The 13,957-nt window shown below is 37.8% G+C and overlaps 3 protein-coding genes across 3 annotated transcripts; 1 reads left to right on the top strand and 2 right to left on the bottom strand.

Annotated features, from left to right (window-relative positions):
- Positions 1-6,537: 6,537 nt before the first annotated feature.
- On the bottom strand, positions 6,538-8,652 carry CLUP02_11638 (cyclohexanone monooxygenase; the record flags this gene model as incomplete). The annotated part of the gene is made up of 1 exon (XM_049290605.1): positions 6,538-8,652. The coding sequence occupies one exon, from the start codon at positions 8,650-8,652 to the stop codon at positions 6,538-6,540; it is 2,115 nt and encodes a 704-aa protein (XP_049147750.1).
- A 1,640-nt stretch (positions 8,653-10,292) lies between these two features.
- CLUP02_11637 (uncharacterized protein) lies at positions 10,293-11,457 on the top strand (the record flags this gene model as incomplete). The annotated part of the gene is made up of 3 exons (XM_049290604.1): positions 10,293-10,495; positions 10,561-11,216; positions 11,282-11,457. 3 exons carry the CDS (start codon positions 10,293-10,295, stop codon positions 11,455-11,457), a joined length of 1,035 nt encoding a protein of 344 aa, XP_049147749.1.
- Positions 11,458-11,781: 324 nt separating this feature from the next.
- Positions 11,782-12,357, bottom strand: CLUP02_11636 (uncharacterized protein; the record flags this gene model as incomplete). Its single annotated transcript, XM_049290603.1, has 1 exon — positions 11,782-12,357. One exon carries the CDS (start codon positions 12,355-12,357, stop codon positions 11,782-11,784), a length of 576 nt encoding a protein of 191 aa, XP_049147748.1.
- Positions 12,358-13,957: the final 1,600 nt, after the last annotated feature.

Genomic DNA, 13,957 nt, shown 5'->3' with positions numbered 1-13,957 from the left:
ATTATTAAACTAAAATAAAAAGGAAAAGCGATCCTTAATATAAGGTATTATACTAAGATTTTTAACGACTTTTTATATAAAAAGGTAGTATATAATAAGAATTATAAACGAACCCCTATAATATTCGTAATATTAATAAGTTATTTAGATTTTTTTAAATAAAATAAAGCGACTCTTAACTCGTTTATTAATTACTTTTATAAAAGGACCTATTATTAAAAGCTAATAAACTATATAAAAATAGAGCTTATTTTAATAAATAAAACAAAGTTAAAATACATTTAGCTAAGTACTAATAATATTTAGAAAATAATTTCCTATTTAAATTAAAAAAAATATATTAACCTCCGTATTAACCTCGTTTAAAAAGGCTAAATTTATATAAAACCCCCTTTTGAATAGAATAATAATAACTAAGGTTATTTTAAAAAAACGATTAAAATTAATAAGCTAAGTAATAAAAAAACTCTAAAGGAACTTATTTTTTAAATATTATTATTATAATTATTAATATTAGTCTACTCCCTAAACTAAGTATAAAAGGGAATAGGAATAGTAATTTTATTATTATTTTTTATCCTCTTTACTAACTTATACTTCTTTTTTAAGAATATAATTATAAATAACTATAGTACTATTTACTTCGTTAATAACTAATCGCTTTTAGAGCCGGATTTTATTTAATAAAGTAATAATTTAAAAAATATAAATTTTAAAACGGCCTCCTATTTTATTATTATAAGGGGAACGAGGATTATATATAATATTTTTATAGGACTAAAGGGGCCTAAAATAAAGTATTTTACTTTTTATAATATTAGTTTTATTAAGAACTTTTATATAAATATTGTATTAAAAGCTCTTTTTTAAAAAACTAATATTTAATACTCGGGTTTTAATTATACTTTTTAGTTTAGTAACGAATTTAAGAACGTTATTATTAAGTAGCTCGAGAGAAAAGTTAATTTGGTTTTTTTTAAATATAAGCCCTATTTATCCTATTTTTTATTTAAAAGTTAGTCTTTACTTATTAATATAATTTTAGTACGTAGCGCTTAGTACTTACGTTCCTTATACTAATTAAAAAACGACTAATTAAATACGGCCTAGTTTCAGTACTTTAAATCTAAATATTTTATACTAATAGTACTTAAAAAGCTCGTCCTAGCCGCTCGGGGGGTAAAGATTAAAAATTTAAGCTATTTAGAATACTAATACTATATAACTACTTATATAAAATAGGTTATTTTATAATATATTTTAAAATAAAAAGTAATTTAACTTTATTATAAGATTTTATAAGACCTTTTTAATTACTTATTAGTTTATAAACGAAGTAAGTAGTTAATATTAATTAAAAATAAGTATTTAAATAGGATTTTTGTTTTTTTATAAGTTACGAAGACTTATAATATAGTATTTAGGGTTTTATACTTTTTTAAATAATAAGTACGTATATAAAAGGGCGTAGCTATTTATAAGATTTAATAAAACGTAGAACGTATAATAATCGTAATTAATAGCGAAATTCGTTTTTAAATATAAATATAAGAGCTAGGAATAGACTTAGAAACTACTCCTCTATATATAAAAAAACTAAATAAAGGAGGGGAACGAGCTAGTTAGGAAATTATTAATAAAGCGATTAATATAATATTAATAATTAGTTTACTAAACGAACTCTAAGTAGAAGCTATATTAGCCGTAGCTTATTTATATAATATTAGCCCTAAGTAACGTATTAACTAGCTATTACTAATTTAAATTAAAAAAGTCTAGTTTACTTATTATTTTAAATAGTAATAACTAATAAATATACTAAAATTTATTTATAATTTACGTCCTTATTAGGGGTAAACGTATATATACGGCTATAAAACGTACTTTTTTAAAAAGGACTATAAGAAAAGAATTAATAAAAGATATTTTAAAATAAAATAAAGGGAATATATTAAGTACTTCGTAAGTTATATACCGAACGTTTATAACTTATATAAAATCTAAATCCCCTTATTTTTAAAAGTTATTATTATTTAAAATATAACGTTTAATAAAATAGCTTTTTACTTAAAAAATAATATTAAAACCGTAATTCGTTTGCTTAAGTTAAGGGCTATAGTAAATAAAATTTAATAATTATTTATAATAATCGAACTTAAGTTTTAATTACTTAAAATTATAAATAAAGAGGAGGCTATATTAATTAATAATAAAAAGTAATTATTATTACTTATACTCGTTTTATAAAAAGTAAATAAGGCTATAAAAAAGCTTAGTTTATTTCTAAATAAATAAAGTAAATAGCTACTTATTTCTAAATTAACTGTAGATTTTAAAAATCCGGAGTTAAATACGAACTTTATTTAGTTAACTAAAGTTATAAATAAGGTTATAAAAGAAGTTAATCTTCTTATTAAGAGAATTAAAAATATAATATATATATAAATAAAAATAGAGACTTCTTAGAGCTCTTATAAAAAAGATCCTTTTATTTAACTAAACCCTAACGAACCCCTTTAATAAGCGAGCTTATACTAAGAAATAAAAATAATAAACGACCTAGTTAACGATTTTAATATAATTAGTATATATAGCTAAAAAGAGGACGGGTATATTAAATAAAACTAAAAATTAAAAAACTAATTACTAAAAGTATTTATTTAAAACCCGAGTTAATAAGAATAACTTAAGTAATACTCTTTTTATACTTAGATAAAAAGAAACTAAAACTCTTTTTTTAATACGTATATACTTAATTAATAAAAAGTAGTTAATAAAGCGACCTAGGGATATTAAATATTATATTACTACGTTTATACTATAATTAATAAAATAAAGTATATTTTATTAACTATAGTCTAATTTAACTAAATCTATATAAATTAATTAATTACCTCTCTAGGGAAGTAAAAGGATATTTTTAAAATATTAGAACTTTTAAAAAGTTAATTTATAAAAATAATATAATTAAAAATTTAAAAACTAAAATAAATAAATACTTGGAAAGTAGTTAGTAAAACGTTAGTTATTTCTAAGCTAATACTTTTTAAATAAGTATTTAATTATAAACTTAATAATAATAATTACCTCGATTAGTATAAAATAAGAATTTATATTAGGGGGGACCTTTAAAAATAATACCCCCTAAAAAAAACCTACGTAGCGACGCTAATTATTAAAATATTTAAGGTAGCTATAGTTATTACTACCTAATTTAATTCAAAAATCTATTAATATAATATTATAAACGCTTTTTTAAATATAATTAAAAAGCTAAGTAACCCCCCTGTTATTTATAAGCTTTTAAATAGCTTTTATAAACTAAAAATATATATCGAACTTAAATAAGCCTTATATAATACCCGTAACGCTTTATTATTATAATACGAGGAGCTAATATTAATTTTTGAAAATCTAGGTCTCTTATTTATAAGCGAGGACTTATACTTATTCTAAGATTTTATTAAAAAGGTCCTAGTCCTCTTTTATATAAATGATATCTTTATTTTTTATTATAAAGACTACGTTTACGAGGTTAGTTAAGTAACCGAGGGACTTAAAAAAAAGTATAAAATAAAAAACTAGAGACTAGTTTCGTAATATTTTAAAATAAGGGTCGTCCGTAATTAACTAAATAAAAAAATCTATTTAGTTTATAATTAGTATTTTAAGAGGGTAATTAAAAAGTTTAATCTTACTAACTTTACTACTCTTATAACCCTATTATTAACGGTCCTAATTAAAAAAAACTTAGGGATTATATTTTTAAATAAGACTAAGTTTTTTTTAAAAAAAGGTTAGATCGATATTATATATAACGATTATAATTCGGCTTAACGTCGCTTTTATATACGCTCTATTCTCTTAGTTCTTAATAAACCCGTCCTATTAATATTATTTTATTATAAATTAAGTTATATAATACCTTTTTTATATATAATACTTAATAATATACTTTAAGATCTTAGGGGGTAGTTAGGTATTATTAATTATAAATAACGCTTTATTTATAAATAATAAAAAGATTTAAAAATCCTCGTAGGATTTTATAATCTCCTTTTTTAATAGCCTTATTTAGTAAAAAGTAGCTTATTAAAATATAATAATTATATTAACTACGAAAACTAAATTATTAAACTTAGAATATATAGTTAAAAAAATACTCGTTTTTAAACGCTTTTTTTTAAAATATTTTACTTAAGCTTAGTAATATATAAAAAGTATATTATAATAATCGTTAAATAATTAAACTCGTAATAAAAAAAGGGGAACGTATTTTAACTTACTTATATTATATTAATATTTAAAATATATAGCTACGATAAGAGTACTTAAGAGGCTTATTCTAAATAATTTATATATTAACGAATAAAATATTAACTAACGGTTTTATAAAAAACCTTTTTAGAGCGAAGTTCGAGTACTTCGTATCGCTTTTAAATATAAAAGATATACGAGAGATAATTATATTAAATAAGGGGACGTTTAAAAAATAATAAAACGGCCCGGGGGGCCCGGTTCTTAATTAAAAAACGTAGTTTATAATTAAGGAATATAAAATTACTTTAGTAACCCCGTCGGGTTACTTAAAAAGAGGCTATTTATTTAAGAAAGTAAGCGTATATTTATTTAAAAAAGATTTAAACGTAGGCTATATACTTAAAGGGATATATAAATTAATAAGAGTATTAATTCTAATTTAAATACTATTTATTTTTTTAAATAAAATAGCTAATACTATTACGTCCTTAATAAGTTTTTTTAATAACGCTTTTAATATAAAAAGAGCGTTTATAAATACCTTTTTTATTAAGGCCTCGTTTATATAAACCCCCTTATTCTTATTTTTATTTAAAAAACTATTATATTTAAGGGCCTTCCGTAACGCTATTATTATATAAGTTAAGGTTTATATATTAAGTTATAAATAATAAATAGAACGAGGACGGCTTAGAATATACTTTATAAAGTATAAGTAGTTTTATATTAATAATTACGGCTATTACTAACTTTTTTATTACTTTTTATTTAAAATATAAGAACTTTATACTTAAGAACCGTATATACCCTTTAAAAATAGGAGTATAACCTAACTTTTTATAAGTTTAGTAGCGTTAATATTTATTATTAATATACGAACTTAGGAGGTACGTACTATTCGAACGGCTATTAAGAGTACTCTTAATATACTTAAAGTATTTATAATTAAATAGGGGAAGTAGAAGTACTAGCTTATATTAAACCTTAATACTAAGGATAGTACTAAAAAAGTCCGTTATTAAGAATTAGTTTTATAAATAATAATAATTAAAAAAATATTATATATATAGTTAATTACTTTATACTTTTAAAAAAAAAGCGAGGGAAGGGGTTATAAATTTATTTTATTTTTCTAATTTTCTTAAAAAAAGTCTTTTTTTTTTTTTTTTTTTTAAAGAAGTAAAAGAGGGGGTTATAAACCTTTTTTTATTTATATTATCTTTTTAAAAAACGAGGACGTTTTTTTAATTTTTAAAAAGGAATAAGAGAGGGGGCTATAAACCCTCCTCGTTTTTATTACCCTTTTAAATAACTCGTTTAGCTATAAGGCTATTACTTATTAAATAAAATAATTAAATTAATATTAAATAAATAAAGGACGTACTACGACCGAAATATAAAATAAGGGAATATTAGTTACTTATCTCGGGTTTATAAAGGGGGCTAAGGGAGCTATTACTTTCCCCTAAAGCCGTAGCTTTATATTTATACTTCTTAATCTCTTATATTATAATAATATGAGCGTAGTTTTTAATTAATTATTTTAGTAATATTTAAATAAAAATAATACTATTAATAAAGATCCTTTTTTAATAATACGTACGTATAAAAATATGAGTATAAAAATAAAAAATAAAAATATATATATATAATAATAATATAAATATAAATTAAAGAGGGAAGGAAAGTTAGTATTATAAGTAGTAATAAATTTTTTATATATTTACTACCCTTAACCTATAAATTAATTATTTAATTAATAAAAAGCCGTCCCTTAGTCGTACTTTTTATTAATAATATAGCCTTAAGATTATTTATAATAATAAATACGGAGGTTAATTTATAACTAATTTACCCCTCGTTTATAACTTTATATATAAACCGATTTATTTTATAATTCCTTTTATAAATAAATTCTTATATATTAGTATTTAGTTTTCCGTTTTTAGCGGACTTTTTTATAATAATATAAATAGTTAAGCGCGCTTTTTCTAAATATATATTTATTTAAGGGGGTATATTATAATAGTTTTAACTATTTATAGCCTTATTATATATTACGTAACCTCGGTTATATAATTATTAAAGCTTATTTCGCTCGTATTTTTTATATTAGAGCGAGCTTCGTACTTATTTTTTATTTTTAATAAATAACCGTTCTCTTTATATACGTCGATACCCCTATAGTAACTTTACGATATATTAATATAATATTATCTATTTGAGTCCCCTAGCCTTTTTATTTAAATGTCCATGTCACTTTAATATAGCTTGTTGCTATGCTGTGACTTGAATACCGCTCATCGAGCCACCTGCCCGCCAGTCCTCCAGGAATTTTACATAGGAATTGATACCATGTGGAAACGGCGCTCCTCTGGCCAACTTCATTTGTGCCTCCAGTGGTGCCTTTTCGCCCTCATTGTTCATGTAGCTTGGTGTGCATATAGACAAACTAGAGAACCAAGCCGCATGCTGCATAATGAAACCGACATATGCTTCTTCCCCCGCCAATATGCTCTCTATAGTCATCTTATTAGTGCTTTTCCCCGCGCGCTTCATAGCTTCGACTACCATGTATGCGCAATGTTGAGAAAGGACGTCCTGGGCATAAGCAAAGTTTGCCGCGGCGCCGATCTGCAAAGGGCCGGTCAGGAACAGGTTTGGAAAACCGTTGGTGAGAACGCCGTGGAAGGTAGACGGGCCTTTTCCCGACCACTTATCCGATAGGAGCTCGCCGTTCCGGCCCTTGATGGTCATGTTGGATCTGCCCGATGGCTCGGCCATGTCTGCTGCAGGCGGCCTGTATCCCGTGCTCAGCACAATGACATCGAGGGGATAGTCTGTACCGTCGACGACTAGTGAATTCTTGGTGGCGTGGTCAACTCCCTTGCCGTTTGTATCAACAAGGTGTACGTTGGGTAGGTTGAACGCCGGGAGGTAGTCGTCATGGAAGGTCGGTCGCTTGCACCATGATGGGTACCATGGCTTCAAAGCCTCAGCAACTGACTTATTCTTCACAATTTCCTCAACTCGACGTCGAATCCTCTCTGATCTCGGGGCATCCAGGGCGAGAAGACTGCCGATATGGCTGGGGATATCCTCCAATCCAAGAGGTTTCTCGTGTGGTGCGCCGACAAGGCCTTTGTAAGTCTGAATCTTCGTCCAGCCATCATCTACCAAGTTCTCTTCTACCTCGCCGCCAGAAACAAGTGAATTGAAGTTGTCAAGGCGACGCCTCTGCCAGCCAGGGCCGTCGGCAATCTTCTTCCACTCTTCTGGATCAGTAGGCCTCTGGCCTCTCTCTTCCACAGATGACGGCGTTCTTTGGAAGACGTAGAGCTCCTTCGCCCACTTGGCGAGCTGTGGAACGAGCTGAATGGCGGTTGCGCCAGTACCAATGATGCCAACACGTTTTCCCTCAAGGCCAGTAAGCTGGACATTCTCGAGGTCCTCCGCGTTCCCACCAGTGACTTCGTAGTTCCACCGCGCAGTATGGAACATGTCGCCCTCAAATGCCTCGAGATTCTTGGCCGCTTTGGGATGGTTCAGAACACCGTTGGCCAGAACGACGAACTGTGATCGAACCGTCATCGTGATGGGCGAATCATTCGGGCCGCGAACCTGCTCGATAACCACGATCCATCGCTTAGCGTCCTCGTCCCACTCATAACTCTTGATCTGCGAGCGGAACACACCCTTATCTGTCAAGTCCCATGTCTCTGCCATTCGGTCCGCATGAGCCCGCAACTCGTGGCCATACGAGTATCGGTGCTTCGGAACATAGCCCGTCTCCTCGAGGAGCGGCATGTAGGTGTAGGATTCGACGTCACACATTAGACCCGGGTAACGATTCCAATACCACGTGCCGCCAAATCCACCAGCGGCGTCGACCAGGCGAATATCCTCGGGCTTGAAACCAGCTTGGATGAATCGAATTGCGAACAGCAGCCCTCCGTAGCCGGCGCCGAGGATGATGAACTTCATCTCGTCGCCATCCTTGAGGCTCGGCGTCTGGGCGTTGAGCTTCTCATGATCGACCCATGGGTCTTGGGCCAGCTTGCTGAACTTCGCGTCTGTCTCCATCTCAATGTACTGCGCGTTGCCGTCAGACCGCTGGCGCTTCTCTTTCTCCTCTGTGTACTTCTTGTTGAGAGCCATGAAGTCGGCCGCGGCAGCCCCGGCCGCGGTGTCTGTCGTGATCTGTGGAGGTGCGGCCATGTTGACGTTTGACTTGCAGGTTGAATAGAGGTGTAGTTGAGGTAAGTGATTCTGCTTGGTGACCTCTGTATCATATCTACGAGGCGAATCGTCTAGTTTTGAGTCGCCAAAATATGCGGGTACATGTCCGTTGAGGACAGTCCAAGCGGTGTCCTCAAACAGGTCCATTGACATATTCCATGCTCGCACTTGTCATCTGAACTCCATTGGGGTTCCCTAGAAGAGGGCCAAGCGTCCCCGCCTACCACGATATTTCTGAGCCGGGGCGTGTCTGCGGGTCGTCGTACTGGAGCATAATTCTATGGCTAGTCGGGGAGTACTGTGAGCCCGACGAGCCATTACTGGAGGGATCAGTGCGTCCAGATCGACACAAACGTATTCGTATTCGTTCGTCGCATTTCTAGTGCAACGTAGCAACGTCGCTTAAAGAATAATGCGGTAGTTGATGGTGGATCTTGTCCTTTGCCAGACTAAAACGATCTCAGGATCTACATAGACCCACCAAGCTTCTAAGGGCCTGGCTCCTGCTCCGCTGCATGGGTAACCATTGCGGAGAAGCTGTCGTCCAAAGACAGCCAGATGCAACAAACTCCGCGTGGTCTGGCCTCAAACACCACCTGCATGTCTTGATGGGTTATCGTGGCTAAGAGTACTATTATAGGTCGATATCTCAAGACGTTTGGAGATGAACATGCGTGTCTCGCTTGGGGCCTGGCGAGTGGCGCATCTGCTGCATCATGTATCCATGGTGTCATTGTCTAACGACTAGATGCACATTGCTCCGTGCAGCACGCTCGGTTTCGAGACTCCAACGCGACTGGCCCACCGCTACGAGACCGAAACCGATCAGACGACTCCACGAACGGGTACTTCCCGCTAGACTGCGCGGGAGCGACCGCCGTGTGCCACAACCAGCTCGCCTGGTGTCATAATTGACCTGCAACAGCATAGATAAAGTGAGTACGGACGGGCGACGTTGATGTTTATGCGCTTCTCGTCTTCAGACTCAAGTCTCATAGTGATGTGGTATTAAAGCTAGGGATAAGCTTGCATCAACTCAAATTTGATGCAGCGGGGTATGGGATGGCCGAGCCTATGTTGACCACATGCTGGCGACAGATGTAAGTTAGTCTGTGCATGAGCTTGAGTCCGATACCTGAAGCACCGATTGACCAGGTTTTCATCCATTCTTGCAACCATATGGCGCGGATCAGTGTAGCCATGGCTATGGACCAGGTGCTCCAACCAGTGCGGTAGAATGAAGATAAACGTTACCCCTCTCGATGTCAATTCATTGAGTGATCCGAGAGCCCATCACAAACCTGGGCGAAGTACATAAGTAAGTAAGTAAGGATGTACGCGAAGCACTCAACTAAGGTGCCAGTCTCAGTTTGTGAATAAGCGAACAGTCTCGCGCAATGTTCTGCTTGTATTCGTCGTTCAAAAATTGAACTGTGGATCCCACGTGCATCCAAATTGGACGCAACTGAAAATCGACGGCTCGCGATCTAACAACCGACTGGCATTTCTACCCACTTTCGTACATGCCCATCGCACTACTAGTGGCCCCCTGTTCACCTTGACCCCCTGAATTTACCCCTCAAGCGAAACAGAGGGTTTATGGAGAAGCCAGGTATTTGACACTCCAGGCGGGTGCATCATCGCCAGACCAGTTCACTCTTGTGCTTGCTCCAGTGAATGATTGCATCGAACGAAACCACGTATTCAGCCAAAAAACATCTGTAAGTGAGTTCAAGGTATCCCCCACACACCCATTTATCATAGCTGACCTCAAGTTCAAGCATCCTGGGATCATGGCTTCCGTCACAATGGATGACTTGCATCTTCCTGACTACGATGACCTTCCGCTTGTCGAGGGCATGCCCAAGGGCTGTGCCTGGGGACTTTTCGACAAGGATGGAAAGAAAGACCTCTTCGGGACCTTAAACCTGCTCACCCCTTCAGTGGTGAAGGCAGCAGGCGCTGAAATACGAGATGGCGTGTCCATCTCGTTGAAGTGAGATGCCCATGTTACCTAGTCACTTAGAGCCAACGCCCCATGGCTAACACATCGCTATATAGCTGGCCTCTGGACAGCATGAACAAGCTGGCTATCCCTGGACGCAAGCAATCGGTTCATAAGGTGCACACGCTGCAGACCGCCGGCCTCAGTCAAGGGATTGGCTGGGACGACGAGCTAGAGTTCAACACACAAGGCAGCAGTCAGTGGGACAGTCTTGTCCACTGGCAGCATCAGCCGACGGGACTCGCCTACAATGGCCTCAAGCCAACTCAAGAAGAACTTTCGGCGACGTCCACAGCGACAAACAAGATGCCCACCATCGATCACTGGCATGAGCGGGGTGGCGTGGTGGGACGCGGGGTTCTGATCGACTACAAGGCATATGCCGACGCGAAGGGGATAGACTACCATCCCATGGAGGGCTACCGTATCACTATCGAAGATATCGAGGCTGTAGCCAAGCATCAAGGCGTAGAGTTCAAGCAGGGCGATATTTTCTTGCTTAGAACAGGCATCACTGAGATCCTAGATAAGCCTACGCCGGAGGATTTTGCAAAGCTGGGGCAGTACAAGTTATCCGGCGTGCATGGCACAGAAGAGACGGCCAAGTGGTTCTGGAACAAGCACTTTGCCGCTGTTGCTGGCGACTCCAATGCCTTTGAGGCATTTCCACCTGTCAAGTCAGACGGAACTTTGGCAGATATGACTGATCTTGGTACGTCATTGTGATGAGCTGGAAGGAAACAATGGCAGAACGAGCCCGGCTAACTCTTGCTGCAGTTCTTCATCCCTACTTCTTGAGTCTTTTCGGCATGCCCATCGGCGAGCTATGGGATCTCAGTCGCCTGTCGACATACTGCCAAAAGACAGGAAGGTACTCGTTCTTCTTGACCTCTGCGCCTATGAACGTCTCCTGTCTTGTAGGATCGCCGCCAAATGCCCTGGCCATATTCTAGAAGCTTGGCAGAAATTTCGGAAGCGCCGTGGATCTCACAGAAAATCAAGGACTGTATGAATGTTGAACTCTAAATGGTTACGCACTATCATTATAGAACACAGTGACAAGACGAAGAATATGACGAGAAACAACCATTATATTGAAAAGCTTATTGGTATCAAATATCATTGACGCATCATGAAGCGCAGGCCTTCCATACACTGTGTGTATTCTAGCAGGCGAAGTTCCAATTGTTGTATCCCGGCAATTCCCAACACCAAACACCAAGAGCATCGCGGATATTCAGACCATGACAACATCCACCAACAGTATCGAGCTCTCGTTACTGCATAGCAGCATAGACGAAGCCGGCAGCAGCGGCAGCAGCAACAGCCATTCCAGTCTCTCTCGGTGCGGCGCCCTTGCTGGTGGCAGTCGCCCCCGCCCCACCCTCGCTGGTGAGCGCTGCCAGCTTGGTGCTGCAGTAGCCTCCAGAGGCCAGAAGGCTCTTGACCTCGGCCGCGATGATGGGGATATCGGTGCACTCATGCCACACGGCTCGCATCTCCGACATATGGGCAGTCTGCCATGACTCGACGGCGTTCGACCATGAGGTGTACTGGGCGCTCATCGAGTCCGTGACGGAGATGGTGCTGCAAGGGTCGACCGTGCCGTTGGCAAGGGACGCGGTGGCGGCCCACTCTTGAAGGGCGAAGTTCGGGGTGGGGAGGGGGTCGCTGCCGGTGACGGCGCTGGCGAATGCGTAGACGGCGTTTGTACACTCGGGGGTGCCGCGGGCTTCAAGGACCTTGATGATCTTGGTCGGTTCGATTCTCTTATGGAGCTGGAGGTGGACGTCGCCGGCGGCAGCAGCAACAGTTGCGGCGAAAGCGCCGAAGATGACGGTAGCAACGCGCATGTTGATTCAGTAACGAGGACGAAGTAGGAGGATTTTTCAAGGTGGGTTGGGCTTGATAGGTGCTATTCGAAAGAGACAGAGGCCTAAAAATGGTTATTGATGCAATTACAGATCGTGGACATTCATTCGCAACCGGAACAGAGCAACTATTTATCATCGGGAGACCAGCAACAGTTTCAGTTCATCGTGGGCTGATGCCTACAAGCAACCAAAGGTACCCTTGCCCGATGACTCCAGCGAGGAAATGAATTTTCTAGGGCAAGCTGAAATCGAAGTCAACCAGTTTCCCTTCCAGGTTAACTCAATGGTACCCGACAACGTTAGTCTGGACAAGCTTCTGACTGTGCCGCCCGGCTGCCTACAAAGCGCATCTTGGCGCTGATTGCGGGTTGAAATCTGAGCCGCTTGATAGGGCCGAAGAGCGCCGTTGGCCGTTGTCTGACCCCGTAATGAATTTCCGCCCTCGACCGAACACCCTGGTCCTGTCAGCCTAGGTTACCAGCCAACAAAGCAAGCGTTTACACGGCCTTCGGGCGGTGAGGCAGATCACGAGGAGAACTTTGGGGGCTGAATACATGTGGCACAGCCCTATCATCTCGAGCGACGGTAAGTTGTCAGACGGCCATTGACGAGAATGCTTTGCCGCTCGTGATGTTCACCCGTAAGCCATAGTTAAAGCGTGGGTTTGTGCCACAGGCTGTGTTACACCAGGGAAGAATGAGAAAGAAGACGGCATGAATTGGATTGGCAGCTAATTTTGGCCTAGGCCGTCAGGATTGGCCTCAATTCTTGCCAGGGATTGGACTTGAAGCGGAGCTGTGTCCGTACCTGCATAAGCTACGGTACCGAGGCCCTCAAGCCAAATCCGCCATTTTCTGACCTACTTCCAAAGATGAGGGACTTTGGTAAACACTCATGCGCGTAGGCGAACTTTTCCCAGAACCAATCAAGCCGAATGCCAGACACAATCTTTAGGTAATAATTGGGTCTGAAGGAACAATTGGCCATGTGGCGGATGCTGATGTCTGGTGGCTTCGATTGAGATAAGGTAGATGGGTATGACGATGGTGGGACGCCGACCTGAGCCATCCTGGCAAAGCCCACGAGCTCTCATGGGTCAGATCCAACGATCGTACAGACTAGGTGCCCCAAGAATCCTCACGAGTATGCTTATGCATGTGAACGCATGCAAGTCAGCAGAAAGCCTAGAGGGTTCTTTACCACAAGACGGCTTCCGAGGGTGTCGGGCTTTTTTATTTTTTATTATTTTTTTGAATCGAGTGGAAATTGCATGTCACCAGAAGTATTGTTGGTAGTGTTAAAATCGCAGTACCCCTTCGCGCAGTGAAGTCAATGCAAGGAATCTTGAAGTTGAAATTTGCATTTTTCCGCGGGATTGAGTTACAACGAGGCACGACTCTGGTGACTTCTAGAGTAGTAACCTCCTCATCCCACCGACTTCTACCTGGATTCCTCGGGCACTTTGAGCGACAGTCTCCTCAAAATCATGCTGCGACAAAGCACCTCTGTAACGAGAGAGATATCGGACGAGTGTAAGATTGCCATTTTGCAGGCCCCGTCGTTCATGAAATGGCGGATG

Source organism: Colletotrichum lupini, chromosome 6 (genome assembly GCF_023278565.1).
Source record: "Colletotrichum lupini chromosome 6, complete sequence".
In the NCBI taxonomy this organism is placed as follows: domain Eukaryota; kingdom Fungi; phylum Ascomycota; class Sordariomycetes; order Glomerellales; family Glomerellaceae; genus Colletotrichum; species Colletotrichum lupini.
Note: the sequence above shows the minus strand (reverse complement) of the source record. Positions and strands in the feature narration are given on the sequence as shown.